This window comes from Symphalangus syndactylus, chromosome 11 (genome assembly GCF_028878055.3).
Source record: "Symphalangus syndactylus isolate Jambi chromosome 11, NHGRI_mSymSyn1-v2.1_pri, whole genome shotgun sequence".
Taxonomy (NCBI): domain Eukaryota; kingdom Metazoa; phylum Chordata; class Mammalia; order Primates; family Hylobatidae; genus Symphalangus; species Symphalangus syndactylus.
In genome coordinates this window covers 19,639,274-19,660,319 of record NC_072433.2, presented here as the reverse complement: position 1 = coordinate 19,660,319, position 21,046 = coordinate 19,639,274, and the positions used below count along the sequence as shown (strand labels likewise).

The window sequence follows — 21,046 nt, the reverse complement described above, 5'->3', positions numbered from 1 at the left end:
GCAGCTCTCAGGCCTCCTCTGCTGCCTCATGCCATTGCAAACATGATGGCTGGGCTTACACACCTATCTTACTGGAGGCCTCCCTCTCTGTGTTCCCTTTTCACCGCTATTCCATTACTTCCACAGGAGCTGGAGGCTGCCCCATCCACTCCAAGCCAGAGAACAAGCAGAGGCTGCCACAGGAGATCCTGGGCAAGTAATCAGTCACAGCGTCTAGATTAGCAATGAAGGAAACGCTGGCCAAATTAAAAGATGAAACTTCCAAAAGGTAAATCTCTGTGTATTCATGCCTAATCTTCCAAGGTTGTGTAAATAATTTTTTTCTACCATCCCTCATCATTTGCATACATTTTTGTCAAGTCCAAACATAATTTGAAGTGAGGTAGGTAGTTTCTCTCTACTTGTGCCGTTGTCCTTGGGGTGATGTCGGGGCCTGTGCCCTGAACACACTTGTCTCCTGTGCAGGGGCAGTGCCAGGGCTGGCACCAGTGGCTGGTGGAGCTTCTCAGTTGGCTATTTTCTCAATCTCGTCCAAATCATCCGTGTCCAATCTTTCTATCTTCTTATCTGGGGGAAAAATACACAAGTCTCTACCCTGCCCAGGAATGTGCCCCACCTCGGGCCACAGCGATCATTCATTCAGCCCCAAGGCTCCGGGTGCCTGAGCAGGGGGCAGCAGGGCCCCTAGTCACTGACAGCAACAGTCAGAGCCCCACGCCCCAAAGCCCGCTCACAGGGGAGCTGTCCTTGGAGTCCCTGGGTCCTGAAGTCTCCAGGTGTGCTCCCTGAGAACTGCCATATGGTCAGAAAGGAGGGGAGTGTGCCAGGGACAGAGCCCCTCTCGGGGCTACAGAAGATCCTACCCCTTTCCCCACCCCGCCCCCCTTAGCAAAGGGCGCCAGGCACAGGAACCTCCCCGGGACTCACTAAAATGCTCCTGGATTCTGTTCAGGATGTTCATGCTGTGCTTGCTGTCCACCATGTTCACTGCCAGGCCCCTCTTGCCAAAGCGGCCCGTGCGCCCGATCCGGTGCAGGTAGGTCTCGTTGTCAGGGTTCCCGTCCTTGTCCACGGGAAGATCAAAGTTGATGACGACAGACACTTGTTCAACATCGATGCCTGCAGGAAGGAGAGTTGGAGGCTGAGAGGACTAAGGACAGGAGGCAAATCAGTCATGTGGTCCATCCATAATGGAGCATGACTCAGCATTAAGGGAACACGGCACTAATAGATGTGCATGACGTTGAGTGCAGGAAGCCAGATCCGAAAGGCCGTGCAGTACGAGATTCAGATGATGCCCCAAAGCAAAGCTACAGGCATAGAAACCAAACTAGCAGGGGTCAGGGGGTGGGGTGCAGGGAGAGGTGATGAATGAGTCCCTGAGAGTTGGAGACAGAAGTAATGACAGGAGACAAAAATCACTGTTGTCCACAGGTAAGTCAATGCATACCAACTTCGGGTAGAGGGAAAGAATTTGGGGGGCCAAGTGCGGTGGCTCATACCGGTAATCCCAGCACTTTGGGAGGCCGAGGCAGGCAGATCATCTGAGGTCGAGAGTTCGAGACTAGCCTGGCCAACACTGCAAAACCCCGTCTGTACTAAAAATACAAAAATTAGCTGGGCTTGGTGGCAGGCACCTGTAATCCCAGCTCCTCGGGAGGCTGAGGCGGGAGAATCACTTAAACCTAAGAGGTGGAGGTTACAGTGAGCTGAGATTGTGCCACTGCACTCCAGCCTGGGCCATGGAGTGAGACTCTGTCTCAAAATAAATAAATAGATAAATTTGGGACAAGCCAACTCTGGGAATTGGGTACAAGAGAGGGCACATACAGGCATACAGCAGAACCTGGAGGAAAAGAACCAAACTTTGGTAGGTGCCAACAAAATTATGAAATCAGTCAGTAAGCCTCTGGGAGATACAATGTTCTGGAGATGGGCACCCCTGGAAGAGCAGGCTCCATTCTCTACCAGTCAGATGCCTGTACATTTTCTTCCACCAAGTCAGGACTCCTGGCTTCTGTGGGAGTTCTTACTACCTGAGGGAAATCCAGTCTCTCCTAGAAAGGAATAGTGTCAGCCGGGTGCAGTGGCTCAAGCCTGTAATCCCAGCACTTTGGGAGGCCGAGGCGGGCGGATCACGAGGTCAGGAGATCGAGACCATCCTGGCTAACACGGTGAAACCCCATCTCTACTAAAAATACAAAAAAATTAGCTGGGCATGTTGGCGGGCGCCTGTAGTCCCAGCTACTCGGGAGGCTGAGGCAGGAGAATGGCGTGAACCCGGGAGGCGGAGCTTGCAGTGAGCCGATATCGCGCCACTGCACTCCAGCTGGGGGACAGAGCAAGACTCCGTCTCAAAAAAAAAAAAAAAAAAAAAGAGAGGAATAGTGTCACCAGCCCCACCGATCTCCCTGAGACCATCTGACTTCCCTGTGTACAAGGATTTCTGGCTCTAACTGGGCCTGGGATCCCAAGCCTGGCAGTCCAGGTGGGACACGTCCTCTGCTCACCGCGGGCACACACGTTGGTGGTCACCAAAACCTTCTCTTTGCCCTCTCGGAAGCGCTCAATCACCGCAGCCCTCTGTTCCACCATCATCTCCCCACTCAGCAGAGCCACCTGGTGGCCTTCTTTTGAGAGCTCTGCTGCCAGCCAACTAGCTGTTTTGCGAGTCTGTAGTGAAAAGAATTGTTTTTTATGAAGAGACCTGTTAAAAATAAAAGGAAGACAACTGCTAAAAAGTGGCTTGCCACGATTAAAATACATGAAGGCCCTGCCAAATCCAGTTAGGAGGTTAGGCTTAAAATTTCTCAATGAAGCATGGTGGTACACACCTGTAGTCCAAGCTACACACTTGAGCCCAGGAGTTCAAGGCTGGCCTGCACAACATGGTAAGAACCCATCTAAAAAAAAAATTTTTTTTCAAATAGAATTTTAGTCATATGATTTCTTTCTTTTTAGATAAGTTACGTAACTCTTAGTTTTTTATCTAGGAAGAGTGTGGCTTTAGCCAAAGATCTTCATTCCTAAATAGTCTATGTTCTTGCCAGATATGGTGGCTCGTGTCTGTAGTCTTAGGCTTTGGGAGGCTGAGGCTGGAAGATCGCTTGAGGCCAGGAGTTTGAGACCAGCCTGGACAACACAGCAAGACCCCACCTCTACAAAAATAAAAATAAAAATTAGCCTGACATGCATGGGGCACACACCTGTAGCCCTAGCAACAAGAGCCAAGGCTGCAGTGAGCTATGACCATGCCACTGTATTCTGGCCTGAATGATAGAGCAAGACCTTCTCTCAAAAACAAACAAACAAAAACATATATATTTTAAATTTTTATTTTAAATTTAAATTTTTTGAGACAGGATCTCATTCTGTTGCCCACTCTGGAGTGCAGTGGCACAATCACAGCTCACTGCAGTTTCAACCTCCTGGGCTCAATCAATCCTCCCATCTGAGCCTCCCAAGCAGCTGGGACCACAGGCACGTACCACCACGCCTGGCTAATTTTTAAAATTTTTTTTTTTTTTTTTTTTTTTTTGAGACAGAGTCTTGCTCTGTTGCCCAGGCTGGAGTACAGTGGCGCGATCTCGGCTCACCGCAAGCTCCACCTCCCAGGTTCACGCCATTCTCCTGCCTCAGCCTCCCGAGTAGCTGGGACTATAGGCGCCCGCCACCACGCCTGGCTAATTTTTTGTATTTTTAGTAGAGACGGGGTTTCACCATGTTAGCTAGGATGGTTCTCGATCTCCTGACCTCGTGATCCGCCTGCCTCGGCCTCCCAAAGTGTTGGGATTACAGGTGTGAGCCATCGTGCCTGGCCTTAATTTTTAAAATTTTTGTAGAGTTGGGGTCTTGCTATGTTGTGCAAGCTGGTCTTGAACTCCTGGGCTCAAGAAGATCCCCCCCACCTCAGCCTCCCAAAAGGCTGGGATTACAGGCGTGAGCCACTGTGCCCAGCCATGTATATATTTTTAATGATGTGGTCTCACTATGTTGCCCATGCTGGTCTGAACTCCTGGGCTCAAGCGATCCTCCAACTTCATCCTCCTGAGTAGCCGGGACTACAGGTACTTGCCCAGCTTATATTCTTTTTTTGTTGGTGGTTTTTGTTTGTTTGTTTGTTTTTGTATTGAGACAGAGTTTCGTTCTTGTTACCCAGGCTGGAGTGCAATGGAGTAATCACAGCTCACTGCAACCTCCACCTCCCGGGTTCAAGCGATTCTCCTGCTTCAGCCTCCTGAGTAGCTGGGATTACAGGTGCACACCACCACACACGGCTAATTTTTTGTATTTTTAGTAGAGATGGGGTTTCACCATGTTGGCCAGGCTGGTCTTGATCTCCTGATCTCAGGTGATCCACCCGCCTTGGCCTCCCAAAATGCAGGGATTACAGGCATAAGCCACTGTGCCAGCCGCCCAGCTTATATTCTTAAAAATCTAAAAATTATTTCATTGGCTGTTACTTGGGTTTTTTTCCAAGTAATCACTAAGAAGTAGAATCAAAGTCTCCCTTTTACAGCTCACTAAAACCTTAGGAGAACAAACCACTTCCTTTCTTCCCATGGCACCCAGGGGCATCCAGTCCTCCTGAGCCCTGTGGGGAGCTGGCTGAGAGGGAAGGGCCAGGCCTGCCACTGCCACTGCTACTCACATGGCAGAAGATCATGGCTTGAGCAATGGTGATGGCCCCGTAGAGGTTACACAAGGCCTGGAACTTCTCGTCTCTGCTGCTGCACAGGACATAGTACTGCTTGATGGTGTCCAGGGTCTCTTCCTCACGCTTCAGTTTGATAACATTTGGGTCTGGGACCACTTTCTGGGCAAACTTCCACACAGAGTCTTCAAAGGTGGCGGAGAAAAGCAGCATCTGGCAGTTCCTGGGCAGCATCCTGCAAGGGAAGGCCCTGATAGGTGGCCCCAGGTGGCCCCGGGAAGCGACAGAAGCACAGCCTCCCCAGCTGGGAGGGTCTAGATGCCCAGGAAGGCTGATAGGGGAGGAGCATCTTGGGGAGGAGGAGCAGCAGGCCTGGGTTGGGGACAGGGGTTGGGGAAGAGTTCCTAGGTCTCCTTTCTCAACCCAGGCTGGGAGGGACTGTGGTCAGCGCTGACACGGAAATGGCCCCTCAAACAAATGCTGCAGAGAGTATGAGAGCCAAGACCCAGGCAGAAGCCAGAGGAGGCGTCTGAAGTGAAGGGAGAAGACACTGCAGATGGGGAGTCTGAGGAGTCCCCCGCCCTCGAGATCCCTACCTCTGGATGCGGATGCTCTGATCTTGGTGGCCCTGAGTGGCTATCATGACATCAGCCTCATCCAGAACAAACACCTTGATTTTCTTGGGATCAATGAACTTGAGCTTGGAGCACCAGTCCAGCACGGTCCCAGGGGTGCCAATGACAATCTGCTCACTGATCTTCTGGCCTCTTTCCACTGTGGAGACCCAAGATGTTTTCCATGCATGGGTATTTCTTTCTTTCTTTCTTTCTTTTTTTTTTCTTTTGAGACGGAGTCTCACTCTGTCGCCCAGGCTGGAGTGCAATAGCGTGATCTCGACTCACTGCAACCTCTGCCACCCAGGTTCAAGCAGTTCTCCTGCCTCAGCCTCCCAAGTAGCTAGGATTACAGGCACCTGCCACTGCATCTGGCTAATTTCTTTTTGTATTTTTAGTAGAGGTGGGTTTCACCATCTTGGCCAGGCTGGTCTTGAACTCCTGACTTGGTGATCCACCTGCCTCGGCCTCCCAAAGTGATGGGATTACAGGCGTGAGCCACCGTGCCTAGCCTCCATGGGTATTTCAAAGGCAAAGCCAGCTCTTCTCTCTGAGAAATTCTAAACCTATTATGTATTTTAATGCAAATGTTTTGCTGTTTGCATTAATATATTAAGGAAAGGTTAAGATATTACTGTAGTATTTAATGGACATAAAAACAGACAAAAATGCTGAAAAGGTAATGGGTACAAAAATACAATTAAAATAAGTAAGATCTAGCATTTGATAGCACAATGTGGTGAATACAGTCAACAATTTATTGTACATTTAAAAATAACTAAAAGGGGCCGGGCGCGGTGGCTCACGCTTGTAATCCCAGCACTTTGGGAGGCCGAGGCGGGTGGATCACGAGGTCAGGAGATCGAGACCATGGTGAAACCCCGTCTCTACTAAAAATACAAAAAAATTAGCCGGGCGTGGTGGCGGGCGCCTGTAGTCCCAGCTACTCGGAGAGGCTGAGGCAGGAGAATGGCGTGAACCCGGGAGGCGGAGCTTGCAGTGAGCCGAGATTGCGCCACTGCACTCCAGCCTGGGCGACAGAGCGAGACTCCGTCTCAAAAAAAAAAAAATAAAAAAAAAAAAAATAACTAAAAGGGCCAGGCACGGTAGCTCATGCCTGTAATCCCAGCATTTTGGAAGGCTGAGGCAGGCAGATCACCTGAGGTCAGGAGTTCGAGACCAGCCTGGCCAACATGGCGAAACCCTATCTCTACTAAAAATACAAAAATTAGCTGGGTATGGTGGTGGGCTCATGTAATCTCAGCTACTTGGGAGGCTGGGTCAGGAGAATCGCTTGAACCCGGGAGGTGGAGGTTGCAGTGAGCCGAGATCACGCCACTGCACTGCAGCCTGGCGACAGAGTGAGACTCTGTCTCAAAAAAAAAAAAAAAAATTCAGAATTCTCTACCCTTCTAATTCGAATACAAATTGCAAAATTTTAAATGATTATCTCCCAATAAGTTTCATTATATTATTTACTTTTCAGAACTGGCCTCAAGTTGGCATTAGGACATTATATGCAGACTTGATTTTCATAAAGTCACATTTGTTTCAGAGATCCATAAAAGTCAACCAAACCTCTAACACTTTTTTTTTTTGAGACAGAATCTCATTCTGTCGCCCAGGCTGGAGTATAGTGGTGCGATCTCTGCTCACTGCAACTTCCCCCTCCTGGGTTCAAGCAATTCTCCTGCCTCAGCCTCCTGAGTAGCTGGGATTACAGGTGCGTACCACCACACCCAGCTAATAGTTTTGTATTTTTAGTAGATACAGGGTTTCATCATGTTGGTCAGGCTGGTCTCAAACTCCTAACCTTATAATGATCCACCCACCTTGAGCTCCCAAAATGCTGAGATTACAGGTATGAGCCATCACGCCCGGCCAACAACACTTTTAAAATTACTTAAATAATATTAGTTGTAAAACAAACTAGTGTAGAAAAAATTAGTAACAAAAAATAATTAAAAGAATAAGCCCAGAGTCAATAGCCATAAACATTCTGGGTATTTATTCTGCTAATGAAGATAAATAAATTAGGCAATTAAACAAATTCAGTCCTGGCCTAGTGGCTCACACCTGTAATCCCATCACTTTGAGGGGCCGAGGCAGGAGGATTGCTTGAGACTTGGAGTTCTAGACCAACTTGGGTAACATAGCAAGACACTGTCTTTAAAAAAAAAAAAAAAATTTTTTTTTTTGTTTTGAGACAGAGTTGCTCTGTTGCCCAGGCTGGAGTGCAGTGGCACGATCTTGGCTCACTGCAACCTCCACCTTCCGGGTTCAAGTGATTCTCCTGCCTCAGCCTCCTGCATAGCTGGGACTACAGGCACATGCCACCACACCTGGCTAATTTTTCTATTTTTAGTAGAGATGGGGTTTCACCATGTTGGCCAGGATTGTCTCTATCGCCTGACCTCGTGATCCACCCACCTCGGCCTCCCAAAGTGCTGGGATTACAGGCATGAGCCACCATGTTCGGCCTACAAAAAATATTTTTAGAAAATCAGCTGGGTGTGAGCAGGCACGGTGGCTCGTGCCTGGAGTCAGAACTCCAGCCTAGGCGATCTAGTGAAACTGTCTCAAAATAAAAAAAAAGAAGGTGGCCGGGCGCGGTGGCTCACGCCTGTAATCGCATCACTTTGGGAGGCCAAGGTGGGCGGATCACGAGGTCAGGAGATCGAGACCATCCTGGCTAACACAGTGAAACCCCGTCTCTACTAAAAATACAAAAAATTAGCTGGGCGTGGTGGTGGGCGCCTGTAGTCCCAGCTACTTGGGAGGCTGAGGCAGGAGAATGGTGTGAACCCCAGAGGCAGAGCTTGCAGTGAGCCAAGACTGTGCCACTGCACTCCAGGCTGGGTGACAAGGCGAGACTCTGTCTCAAAAAAAAAAAGAAAGAAGAAGTCTGGTCGCGGTGGCTCACACCTATAATCTTAGCACTTTGGGAGGCCGAGGCCGGTGGATCACCTGAGGTCAAGAGTTTGAGACCAGCCTGGCCAACATGGTGAAACCCCATCTCTACTAAAAATACAAAATTAGCCAGCCATGGTGGCAGGCACCTGTAATCCCAGCTACTTGGGAGGCTGAGGCAGGAGAATCACTTGAACCCGGAAGACAGAGGTTGCAGTGAGCCAAGATCATGCCACTGTACTCCAGCCTGAGTGACAGAGCAAGACCCTGTTTCTAAAATAAATAAATAAAAATAAACAAATCTAGAATGTAGAATTTTTGTTTGTTTTTTGTTTGTTTGTTTTGAGACGGAGTCTCGCTGTGTCGCCCAGGCTCGAATGCAGTGGCGCTATTTCGGCTCACTGCCAGCTCTGCCTCCCGGGTTCAAGCAATTCTCCTGCCTCAGCCTCTCAAGTAGCTGGGACTACAGGTGCCCGCCACCATGCCTGGCTAATTTTTTTGTATTTTTATTAGAGACGGGGTTTCACCGTGATAGCTAGGATGGTCTCCATCTCCTGAGCTCATGATCCGCTGCCCACCTCGGCCTCCCAAAGGGCTGGGATTACAGGCGTGAGCCACCGTGCCCGGCCAGAATGTAGAATATTTGAAAAGTAACTAGTCTGTTCTGTGCAAAATGTTAAATACAATAGGGAGAGAAAAAGGTAGGGGGACAATTCTAGATTGAAAGAAACAAGTACAACAACCAAACACAACGTATAAACACTAAGTTGATCTTGGTTCAAAAACCAAACAGCTATAAAGGAAGACTTTGGGGACAGCTGGGGAGAAATAAAAATGGACTGGATATTAGTTATTCTAGGAAATCTGTTAATTTTCCTGGTTGTGATAAAAGGGTATCCACAGGTATGGCAAAGAATGTCCTCATGAGGTGCATGTCTGCAGTTTACTTTCAAATGGTTTGACAAAAATGTATACATTTATGTAAAGCGACTATGGCAAAAATGTTAAGTTTTTTAATCTAGCTGGAGAAAATACATGTGTTTATTGTATTATTTCAACTATTGGGTATGTTTTGAAATATTTCAAAATAAAAAGAATTAGGTTGATGATTTAGGACCACATTCACATACTCACATTTATTGCCTCGAACAGCATAAGCTAGCTTCAGTTCAGGGTAAAATTTGCCCATTTGTTCAATCACTTTTCCTGTTTGGAGGGCGAGCTCATACGTTGGGGAGAGGCATAGACACTGGCAGGGAAAGAGTGCAGAGTGCAGATTCAAGACAATAGCTCTTTTGCAAAGGGGAATTACCATTAGGACTTAGCCACTCCTCCAGCTGAAGCTGAAGGAAAGAATATGTACATTAAAATGTACACCATTTGATTCTCTAAGCTACAGAGTCATAAGCTAGAATTCTTAGGGGTCAGAACTCTGGCTGGGTAAAGACACTTGAAAACAGATACTGGCTATTGCAATACAAAAACCCACCCATGAGCAAGGATCTAAAGTTCCAATTGGCATTAGCTTGCTTTTCGTTTACTCAGAAAGCTCTCAGAACTTTCTAATGGATGACAGTTGCTGATGAAACAGGTTTTCCTGCAAGTAAATGAGCCAAGCCTGTAAGAAGCGTCCCAGAACCGGCACACCATGGAAAAAGGAAACAGGATTTTTATCGCCATTGGAAGATATCCCATATTATTTGTGCTCAATTTAAGGAGTTTCAGTTTGTGTAAAAAGTATTTGCATAGCTTGGCTTTTATTTTATTTTTTTCTTTTTGTCCAGGCTGGAGTGCAATGGTGCGATCTCAGCTCACTGCAACCTCCGCCTCCCGGGTTCAAAAGATTCTTGCCTCAGTCTCCCAAGTAGCTGGGATTACAGGCACACGCCACCAGGCCCGGCTAATTTTTTATTTTTAGTAGAGACAGGTTTCCACCATGTTGGCCAGTCTGGTCCAGAACTCCTGACCTCAGGTGATCCGCCCACATCGGCTTCTCAAAGTGCTAGGATTACAGGCATGAGCCACTGCACCCAGCCCATAGCTTGTCTTTTAATCCATCAAATGGAAATCCCCTTCTATCTATGCATTAGTAGAAAACCTAAATTCATAAATCCTTACCTGGGGGTATTTGTTTGCAGGTTCTACTTGGCTAAGCATGGCCAGCACGAAGGCAGCTGTTTTACCAGTACCAGACTGAGATTGGGCAATTAAGTTCTGTGGGCTGCACAAGAAAACAAACTGGTTAGGAGCTTAAATCTCAAGTAACCTTTTAGTTAACAAAGTTTAAAAAAATGAGTATTAAAAATTCATTTACAGGAGACCTTGGATTATGTAGCAGAGTTACATAAGCTAGCTTCACAAGAACAGAGCACTATAGAAATGAGATTTTCTGGTGGGATTTGAAGCACTCCACATCATCTTCTTTTTTTTTTTTTTTTTTTTTTGAGATTAGGTCTCACTCTGTTGACCAGGCTGGAGTGCAGTAGCACAATCTTGGCTCACTGCAGCCTCAACCTCCTGGGCTCAAGTGATCCTCCTGCCTCAGCCTCCCAAAGTGCTAGGATTATAGGTGTGAGTCACTGCAGTTGGCCTACTGATTATTTTAAAATGTGAGTCAGCTCACATTACTTCTTTGCCCAAAAACCTTCCAATAATTCCTCGTTTCATTCACAGTACAAGTTGAAACCCTCATGATGGCATACAGGGTCCTGCATGATCTGCTCCCCATTACACCTCAGCTCTCATTTCCTACTCCTCTCTCTCCCTTAATTCGTTTCACCACAGGGCCCCAGTACTGCTCAGAGAATATGCCAGTCATGCTCTTGTCTTAGGGTTTCTGCATTGGCTGTGCTCTGCTTGGGACAACTGTCCCCACATAACATGCTAACTCCCTTCTCTCCTTCAAGTCTTTGCCCAGATATCTACTTCAGGACATCCTACCTTAACCACGTGATTTAAAAGTGTAATCTACTTTGAAATGCCTAAAAAAACAAGATGTAGGTTTTGGTAGCAGGGTAGGGGGTAAGAGTGGGAAGAACCAAATCTGGCCTCGAAGGTGGCAAGAAGCAGCCTCTGAAGCAGCTCAAGAAGCAGGCAAGGCCAGGCGCGGTGGCTCACGCCTGCAATCCCAGAACTTTGGGAGGCTGAGGTGGGTGGATCATTCGAGGTCTGGAATTTGAGACCAGCCTGGCCAACATGGTAAAACCCTGCCTCTAGTAAAAATACAAAAATTAGCCAGGCATGGTGGTGGGCGCCTGTAGTCCCAGCTCCTTGGGAGTCTGAGGCAGGAGAATCGCTTGAACCCACGAGGCAGAGGTTGCAGTCAGCCAAGATCACGCCACTGTACTCCAGCCTGGGCTATAGAGCGAGACTCAGTCTCAAAAAAAAAAAAAGGAAAAAAAAAAAGCAGGCAAGGTCAGGTGCAGTGGCTCATGCCTACAATCTCAGCACTTCAGGAGGTTGAGGTGAGTGATTTCTTGAGCCTAGGAGTTTGAGACCAGCCTGGGCAAAATACCGAAACCCTTTCTCTATAAAAGATACAAACATTAGTTGGACATGGTGGTATATACCTGTAGTCCCAGCTACCCAGGAGGCTGACATGTGAGGATCTCTTGAGCCCAGGAGGTGGAGGGTGGAGGTTGCAGGCTGCAGTGAGCTGAGACTGCACCACTGTACTCCAACCCTGGTGAGAGAGCAAGACCCTGTCTCAAAAAACAAAAAACAAAAACGGAGCAGCCGCAGCAGGCCGAAGAGATGGACAAGGAAAATGAGGTCTTCCAGCAGGGAAAAAAACCAAACCAAAACAAAAAACAGAAGAAACATGAACTAAAAGTGAAGCTGTAGGGAGGGCCCCTGGCCACAGGTGGAATTTTTAAATCTGGCAAAAGTAAGCTGTTCCTTGTGGGGACTTTTTTTTTTTTTTTTTGCAGCAGAGTTTCATTCTTGTCGCCGAGCTGGAGTGCAAAGGCGTGATCTCAGCTCATTGCAGCCTCTGCCTCCCGGGTTCAAGCAATTCTTCTGCCCCAGCCTCCCGAGTAGCTGGGATTACAGATGCCCGCCACCACGCCTGGCTAATTTTTGTATTTTTAGTAGAGATGGGGTTTCACCATGTTGGCCACGCTGGTCTCGAACTGCTGACGTCAGGTGATCCACCTGCCTTGGGCCTCCCAAAGTGTTGGGATTATAGGCATGAGCCACCACGCCCGGCTTTTTTTTTTTTTGAGACAAGGTCTCACTTTGTCGCCCAGGCTGGAGTGCAGTGGCACAATCTCAGTTCACTGCAACCGCCACTATGCAGGTTCCAAGCAATTCTGGTGCCTCAGCCTCCTGAGTAGCTGGGACTGGTATGCACCACCATGCCTGGCTATTTTTGTATTTTTTTTTGTAGAGATGGGTTTCGCCATGTTGGCCAGGCTGGTCTCGAACTCCTGACCTCAAGTTATCCGCCCACTTCAGCCTCCCAGAGTCCTGGGATTACAGGTGTGAGCCACTGCGCCCAGCCGCCACACTGGTAACTCTTGATTTTATTTCTGTTTAAACATCCAGATTCCCTGTCAAAACAACTGTTGCCCCTTGTAGTTAGAATAAAGTGTTGTACATTTAATTTCTTTTTTATTTTTGCCCTTTAATACAGATGAGGTCTTACTTTGCTGCCCAGGCTGGTCTCAAACTCCTGGGCTCAAGCCATCTGCCTGCCTTGGCCTCCCAAATTGCTGGGATAACAGGCATGAGCCACTATGCCTGGCTAAAATTAATTATTAATTTTTTTTTTTTTTTGAGACGGAGTCTCACTCTGTCGCCCAGGTTGGAGTCCAATGGCGCTATCTCAGCTCACTGCAACCTCCACCTCCCGGATTCAAGCGATTCTTTTGCCTCAGCCTCCCGAGTAGCTGGGACTACAGGCACATGCCACCATGCCCAGCTAATTTTTTGTATTTTTAGTAGAGATGGGGTTTCACCATGTTGGCCAGCCTGGTCTCGAACTCCTGACCTCAAATGATCTGCCTGCCTCAGCCTCCCAAAGTGCTGGGATTACAGGCGTGAGCCACCGCACCTGGCCAAAATTTATTATTATGATTATTATTATTTTTTTTGAGACGGAGTCTCGTTCTGTCACCCAGGCTGGAGTGCAGTGGCACGAGATCTCGGCTCACTGCAAGCTCCGCCTCCCGGGTTCACGCCATTCTCCTGCCTCAGCCTCCCGAGGAGCTGGGACTACAGGCACCTGCCACCACGCCCGGCTAATTTTTTTGTATTTTTAGTAGAGACGGGTTTCACTGTATTAGCCAGGATGGTCTCATCTCCTGACCTCGTGATCCACCCGCCTCGGCCTCCCAAAGTGCTGGGATTACAAGCATGAGCCACCGCACCCGGCCTCCTTTTACCCACTTTTAAGTGTACTATTCAGTGGCATTAACATTTGTAATTTATCACCTGTTATATTTTAATAAAAATGAATTAGCTATATTTCAAACTAGAATGTAAGCTCCTTGTGGGCAGGAATTTTGGTCTGCATTGTTGACTAATGTATCCAAGTGCCTAGCATAGTATCTGTTATATAACAGGCACTCAATAAATATTTGTAGATGATGAAAGGTAGTAGATAATTCTAGTAATAATGCTGGTCTCTTCTAATACTGTCAATCTAAAAATGAGCTTCTTGGCTAGGCCCAATGGCTCATGCCTGTAACCCTAGCACTTTGGGAAGGCAAGGTGGGAAGCATGCTTGAGCGTAGGAGTTCAAGACAAGTCTGGGCAACAAAGTAAGACCCCATCTCCACCAAAAAAAACCCCCAAAACAAAACAAAAAAAGCCTGAAGGCCAGGCACAGTGGCTCATGCCTATAATCCCAGCACTTTGGGAGGCCGAGGCGGGCGGATCACCTGAGGTCGGGAGTTTGAGACCAGCCTGATTAACATGGAGAAACCCCATCTCTACTAAAACTACAAAATTAGCCAGGCGTGGTGGCACATGCCTGTAATCCCAGCTACTTGGGAGGTGGAGGCAGGAGAATCGCTTGAACCTAGAAGGCAGAGGTTGTGGTGAGCCGAGATCATGCCATTGCACTCCAGCCTGGGCAACAAGAGCGAAACTCCGTCTTTAAAAAAAAAAAAAAAAGGCCTGGTGTGGTGCCTCATACTTGTAATCCCAACACTCTGGGGGGTTTGAGACCAGCCTGGGCAACATAGCACAACTCTGTCTCTGATAAAAATATAAAAATTAGGCCGGGCACGGTGGCTCACGCCTGTAATCTCAGCACTTTGGGAGGCCGAGGCGGGCGGATCACAAAGTCAGGAGTTCAAGACCAGCCTGGCCAACATGGTGAAACCCCGTCTCTACTAAAAATACAAAAAAATTAGCTGGGCATGGTGGAGCGTGCCTGTAATCCCAGCTACTCCGGAGGCTGAGGCAGGAGAATTACTTGAACCGGGACCTGGGAGGTGGTGGTTACAGTGAGCTGAGATCACGCCACTGCACTCCAGCCTGGGCTACAGAGCAAGATTCCATCTCAAAAAAAAAAAAAAAATTTATAAAAATTAGCCAGGCATGGTGGCTTGCACCTGTGGCCCCAGCTACTTGGGTGGGAGGCCAGGGTGGGAGGCCGAGGTGGGAGGATTGCTTGCACCCAGGAGGCAGAGGTTGCAGTGAGCCAAGATGGTGCCAGTGCACCTAGCCTGGATAATACAGTGAGACCCTGTCTCAAAAAAAAGGAGGCCAAGGTGGGAGGATTGCTTGAGGCCACGAGATTAAGACCAGTCTGGGCAACATAGCAAGACCCCATCTCAAATAAAGAAACTTAGCCAGGCATGGCAGCACGTGCCTGTAGTCCTAGCTACCTGGGGGGCTGAGGCAGGAGGATTGCTTAGGTCCAGGTGCTCAGGGTGCAGCGAGCTATGACTACACTGCTGTACTCCTGCCTAGGTGACAGAGTGAGACCTTATCTCACAGAAAAAAAAAAGCATCTACAAAAATATTAGATCCACAAATATAAATGATCAGTATGAAACCATGTAATAAATACTCCATTTATTCACCCTAAGCATGCTCAAAGTCCCAAGCTAAAAAAAGACATTATCCATCTGGAGAAATTGTCACTGTTATGACACAGAACAAAAAACTTTGAGAAAATATAGACCTAAAATATCTATCTTTATTTTTTTATTTATTTTATTTTTTTTTTTTTTGAGACGGAGTCTCGCTCTGTCACCCAGGCTGGAGTGCAGTGGCGCAATCTCAGCTCACTGCAAGCTCCGCCTCCCAGGTTCAAGCCATTCTCCTGTCTCAGCCTCCCAAGTAGCTGGGACTACAGGCGCCCACCACCACGCCCGGCTAACTTTTTGTATTTTTAGTACAGACGGGGTTTCACTGTGTTAGCCAGGATGGTCTCGATCTCCTGACCTCGTGATCCACCCGCCTCGGCCTCCCAAAGTGCTGGGATTACAGGCGTGAGCCACCGCGCCTGGCTATTTTTATTTTTATTTATGATTTTTTGAGACAGGGTCTCACTCTCTTGCTCAGGCTGGAGTGCAATGGCACAATCTTTGCTCACTGTAGCCTCAATCTCCTGGGCTCAGGTTATCCTCCTACTTCAGCCTCCCTAGTAGCTAGGACTACAGGCACATGCCACCGTACTTGGCTACTTTTTTATATTTTTAGTAGAGACGGGGTCTCACCATGTTGCCCAGGCTGGTCTCGAACTCCTGGGCTCAAGCGATCCGCCTGCCTCGGCCTCTCAAAGTATTGAGATTGCAGGCATGAGCCACCACACTTGCCCTAAAATACCTATTTTTAGACAAAAAAAAAAGAGATTCAGAATTTAGCATTATATGCAGAATTGTATATAATCATATAAAATATAGGATCAATCTGTATTAAAATTCCATCATGCTTTGGAATCTTGTTACTCAGAATGTGATCTGAAACCAGCAGCATCAGCATCACCTGCAAGCTTATTAGAAATGTTGACCCTCAGTCCCCACTTAGACCTACTAAATTCAGACCCTGCATTTTAATAAATGTCTATGAGATTCATATGCTTATGAAAGTGGGAGATGCCCTGCACCAGGAAACCACCTTAGTAACTGTATTATTCAGGTCCCCTAGAGCTGTTTGGCTTCTATTATATTTGACACAATAACTTTTATATATCAATACAATGAAATCATGGTGCATATACGATATAAATGTATATTTACCAACATAGGAAGATGATCATATAATTAAAAAACACAGCATGTAAAACATTATTTATATGTCAACTTTTTTTGTTTGTTTGTTCGAGATGGAGTCTCGCTCTGCTGCCCAGGCTGGAGTGCAGTGGCATGATCTTGGCTCACTGCAAGCTCCGCCTCCCAGGTTCACACCATTCTCCTGCCTCAGCCTCCCGGGTAGCTGGGACCACAGGCGCCCGCCACCACGCCCAGCTAATTTTTTGTATTTTTAGTAGAGACGGGGTTTCACCGTGTTAGCCAGGATGGTCTCAATTTCCGGAGCCTGTGATCCACCTGCCTAGGCCTCCCAAAGTGCTGGGATTACAGGCATCAGCACTGTTCCTGGCCATATGTCAACTTTTTTTTTTTTTTTTTTTTTGAGACGGAGTTTTGCTTTTGTTGCCCAGGCTGGAATGCAGTGGCATGATCTCAGCTCACTGTAACCCCTGCCTCCCTGGTTCAAGCGATTCTCCTGCCTCAGCGTCCCAAGTAGCTGGGATTACAGGTGCCCGCCACCATGCCCAGCTAATTTTTTAGTAGAGACAGGGTTTTGCCACGTTGGCCAGCCTGGTCTCGAACTCCTGATGTCAGATGATCCACCTGCCTTGGCCTCCCAAAGTGCTGGGATTATAGGCATGAGCCACCATGCCGGTCATATATGTCAACTTTTTAAAAAGTTATACATATACGTTTACATAGAGAAAAGTCTAGAAGTCTCCACTCCAAAATGTTAATAATGTGGGGAGAGGGAGATTACAGATGATTTTTTCTTTTTTTTTTTTTTTTTTTGTATTTTTGAGATGGAGTCTCACTCTGTTGCCCAGGCTGGAGTGCACTGGTGTGATCTCGGCTCACTGTACCCTCCACCTCCTGGGTTCAAGCGATTCTCGTGCCTCAGCTTCCTGAGCAGCTGGGACTACAGAAGCACACCATGACACCTGGCCAATTTTTGTATTTTTTTAAGTAGAGTTGGGTTTCATCATGTTGGCCAGGCTGGTCTCGAACACTTAACCTCAAGAGATCCTCCTGCCTTGGCCTCCCAAAGTGTTGGGATTACAGGCATAAGCCACTGCACCTGGCCCCCTCAACTTTTTTTTTTTTTTTTTTTTTTGAGACAAAGTCTTGCTCTGTCACCTAGGCTGAAGTGCAGTGACATGATCTCGGCTCACTGCAACCTCTGCCTCCCGGGTTCAAGCAAATCTTGTGCCTCAGCCTCCTCTTTTTCTCTTTCGAGACAGGGTCTTGCTTTGTTGCCCAGAATGGAGTACAATGGTGTGATCACGGTTCAATGCAGCCTCAAACTCCTGGGCTCAAGTGATCCTCCTGCCTCAGCCTCCCGAGTAGCTGGGACTACAGCTGCATGCCACCATGCCTGGCCAAGTTTACAACGTTTTTTTTTGTTGAGACAGGGTCTTGCTACATTGCCCAGGCTGGTTTTGAACTCCTGGCCTAAAACGATCCTCCTGCCTTGCCTCTCAAGTTGCTGGGATTATAGGCACAAGGCACCTTGCTGGCCTGTGAAAATAATAAAAGTTTTCAAAAATGGAAAATCTAAAATGAAATGGAGTTGTAATAGGACACATACGGCTCAGCAAGCATCAGTGGCAATGCGTTCTCTTGTATCTTGGATGGACGATTGAAACCCATGGCATAGACTCCTTGGAGAAGCTGTGGTTTCCTAGAAAAACAGTTAAAGATGAAAGTCACAGTCTCTTTGGTTGAGGAAAGCAGCAAAATATCTGGAGGATTTTTCTCTTTTACTGTTTACACATAGTTTTTTGTTTTTGAGACAGAGTCTCGATCCATTGCCCAGGCTGCAGTGCAAAGGTGCAGTCTCAGCTCACTGCAACATCCACCTTCCGGGTTCAAGCAATTCTCGTGCCTCAGCCTCCCGAATAGCTGGGATTACAGGTATATGGCACCATGACCCCCTAATTTTTTTTTTTTTTTTGAGACAGAGTCTCGCTCTGTTGCCCAGGCTGGAGTGCAGTGGCGCAATCTCGGCTCACTGCAACCTCCGACTCCCAGGTTCACGCCATTCTCCTACCTCAGCCTCCTGAGTAGCTGGGACTACAGCGCCCGCCAACATGTCCTGCTAATTTTTTTTGTATTTTTAGTAGAGATGGGGTTTCACCATTGTTAGCCAGGATGATCTCGATCTCTGGACCTCGTGATCTGCCTGCCTCGGCCTCCCAAAGTCCTGGGATTACAGGCATGAGCCACCGTGCCTGGCCTAATTTTTGTATTTTCAGTAGAGACAGGGTTTCACCATGTTGGCCACGCTGGTCTCGAACTCCTGACCTCAAGTGGTCTGCCTGCCTTAGCCTCTCAAAGTGCTGGGATTACAGGCATGAGCCACTATGCCTGGCCTACACATAGTTTGTAATAAACAATAATTGAGTTGTGCTGAACTGAATACATGTTAGTACAAGCTAAAGCTTTTATCCATCATCTGGAAATTTTACTAAATATCCCAAAGCATCTACAGTATTTATATATATTTTTTAGATGGAGCCTGGTCTCGCTATGTTGCCCAGGCTGGTCTGCAACTCCTGGCCTCAAGTGATCCTCTCACCTTGGCCTCCAAAAGTGCTGGGATTACAGGTGTGCACCACTGCACCCAGCTAAATTCTTTTATAAAACTTGGTTAGCAGCTGGGTGCGGTGGCTCATGCCTGTAATCTCAGCGCTTTGGGAGGCCGAGGCAAGTGGATCATGAGTTCAGGAGATCAAGATCAGCCTGGCCAACATAGTGAAACCCCATCTCTACTAAACATACAAAAAGTAGCCAGGCGTGGTGGTGCGCACCTGTAATCTCAGCTACTTGGGAGGCTGAGGCAGGAGAATCACTTGAACCCGGGAGGCAGAAGTTGCAGTGAGCCAAGATCGCGCTACTGCACTCCAGCCTGGGCAACAGTGAGACTGTGTCTCAAAAAAAAAAAAAAAAACCTTGGTTAGCTAAAACTGTTCTGTTGTAGTAAAAAGATACCTATAACAGACCTAGGATCTCTATTTCAGTGCAAAGAGGAAGAGTCAGAAGGTGAATAAATACTCACAGCCGAAGCTCTTCAAAAGACTTCACCGAGTACAGAGGGGAGTTTGGATCCCGCTGCAGGACTTCCACTTGGTTTGTGTTATCAACAAGGTTGCTTCTGATCAGCTTGTTGAGTAAGGACTGGGCAGCTCTGTCCTCTGTCAGGAAAAAGAAAGCAAAGAATTTTAAAAAGTCCTTGAAACCTACCAGGTGTTTACTCTAATTCAACTGCCATTTATATTTTAAATAATAATGTACTGAACATTCAAATTCAAGGTACATCATAGTTTTGACTTATAAATTAAAATAGTTTTATTAAAGAAAAAAAGTTATGATACATCACCCATTTAGGCCTCATATTCTTCTCCAGACTCTATTCTAACAGCCCTCTTTTCCTGCAGTTATCTATTCCTCCTATCCAGACCCACATATTTAGTCCCCAATTTGTACTATATATAAACCTAAAGTAATTCATGTAACAATCACAAAAATGAAAAAAAAAAAAAACAGGAATTAGCAAAGTCTGTACCTTAATATTGGACAAGTTGGTCTTGTCATCCATGTCAAATGTGTCAAAATAACATTAACCTTAATTTTATTGGACAATAGAGATGCAACTTAAAATTTTTTATAATGCCCTGTTCAACTGTTCAGTTATTAAATGTAAAATTTCTCTATAAACATAAACCATTAGAACTCCTTCACCTATTGACTATTTATATTGAACTTTTTTTTTTTTTTTTTTGAGACAGAGTCTCGCTCTTTCACCCAGGCTAGAGTGCAGTGGCTCGATCTCGGCTCATGGCAAGCTCCGCCTCCCGGGTTCACACCATTCTCCTGCCTCAGCATCCCAAGTAGCTGGGACTACAGGAGTCCGCCACCATGCCCGGCTAATTTTTTTTTTTTTTTTTTTGTATTTTTAGTGGAGACAGGGTTTCACCGTGTTAGCCAGGATGGTCTCAATCTCCTGACCTCGTGATCCGCCCGCCTTGGTCTCCCAAAGTGCTGGGATTACAGGTGTGAGCCACTGCGCCCAGCCCCTATATTGAACTTTTATGCTGGCACTGTATCGTCTATTAAAGTCAAGCCAAACTGGGTATAAAAATGAAGCCTCATAACAATCCACTTCCTTAGAATGTAGAAGCTTGTTATTATATAAAGCTCCACGGCTGTGTTACCTTTCTCTTCTTCATCTGTCTTCTCTGCATTGGCATTGGTCTTGACAACAGCACCTTTATAGACAAAAGTGGCCATCATTCAAAATCACATCCCATACCCAACAGTTGGGACAATTCAAATTCTATGACACTAGAAGTTTTTGTAAAGACGTAGGGAGCAAAAAATAAATGAGGAAACCGAGCCGCTGATAAAAACATTTTATTGTCCCTAAACAAAGGTGTAAAACAGTTGTTCACATATATATATAGATAGATATTTATTTTATTATTTATTTATTTTTGAGACGGAGTCTCGCTCTGTCGCCCAGGCTGGAGTGCAGTGGTGCAATCTCGGCTCACTACAAGCTCCGCCTCCTAGGTTCACACCATTCTCTTGCCTCAGCCTCCCGAGTAGGTGGGACTACAGGCATGCGCCACTACACCTGGCTAATTTTTTTTGTATTTTTA

The 21,046-nt window shown here is 46.9% G+C and overlaps 1 protein-coding gene and 1 long non-coding RNA gene across 13 annotated transcripts in view; one reads left to right on the top strand and one right to left on the bottom strand.

Annotated features, from left to right (window-relative positions):
- The window catches only part of LOC134731690 (uncharacterized), a 28,800-nt gene extending 8,893 nt beyond the window's left edge, over nt 1–19,907 (top strand). The window contains exons 2-3 of one of the 2 annotated variants that reach the window (XR_010114161.1): nt 127–268; nt 19,406–19,907. This is a non-coding gene — a long non-coding RNA (uncharacterized lncRNA). Of the gene's footprint in view, nt 1–126; nt 269–5,081; nt 5,252–19,405 lie in introns of those variants that run through there. The other variant, XR_010114162.1, reaches the window with a different exon arrangement.
- Nucleotides 265–21,046, bottom strand: part of DDX19B (DEAD-box helicase 19B) — a 43,576-nt gene continuing 22,794 nt past the window's right edge. For 4 of the 11 annotated variants that reach the window (XM_055297821.2, XM_055297822.2, XM_055297823.2 and 1 more), the window contains 10 exons: nt 20,600–20,653; nt 19,444–19,579; nt 17,974–18,066; nt 10,297–10,399; nt 9,313–9,427; nt 5,251–5,428; nt 4,652–4,889; nt 2,511–2,673; nt 928–1,119; nt 265–567 (listed from right to left, as the gene is read on the bottom strand). In XM_055297821.2, coding sequence (XP_055153796.1) covers nt 506–567; nt 928–1,119; nt 2,511–2,673; nt 4,652–4,889; nt 5,251–5,428; nt 9,313–9,427; nt 10,297–10,399; nt 17,974–18,066; nt 19,444–19,579; nt 20,600–20,653 — 1,334 coding nt within the window. In that variant the 3' untranslated portion in view covers nt 265–505. Of the gene's footprint in view, nt 568–927; nt 1,151–2,510; nt 2,674–4,651; nt 4,890–5,250; nt 5,429–9,312; nt 9,428–10,296; nt 10,400–15,851; nt 15,958–17,973; nt 18,067–19,443; nt 19,580–20,599; nt 20,654–21,046 lie in introns of those variants that run through there. The other 7 variants (XM_055297824.2, XM_055297820.2, XM_063611655.1 and 4 more) reach the window with 5 other exon arrangements.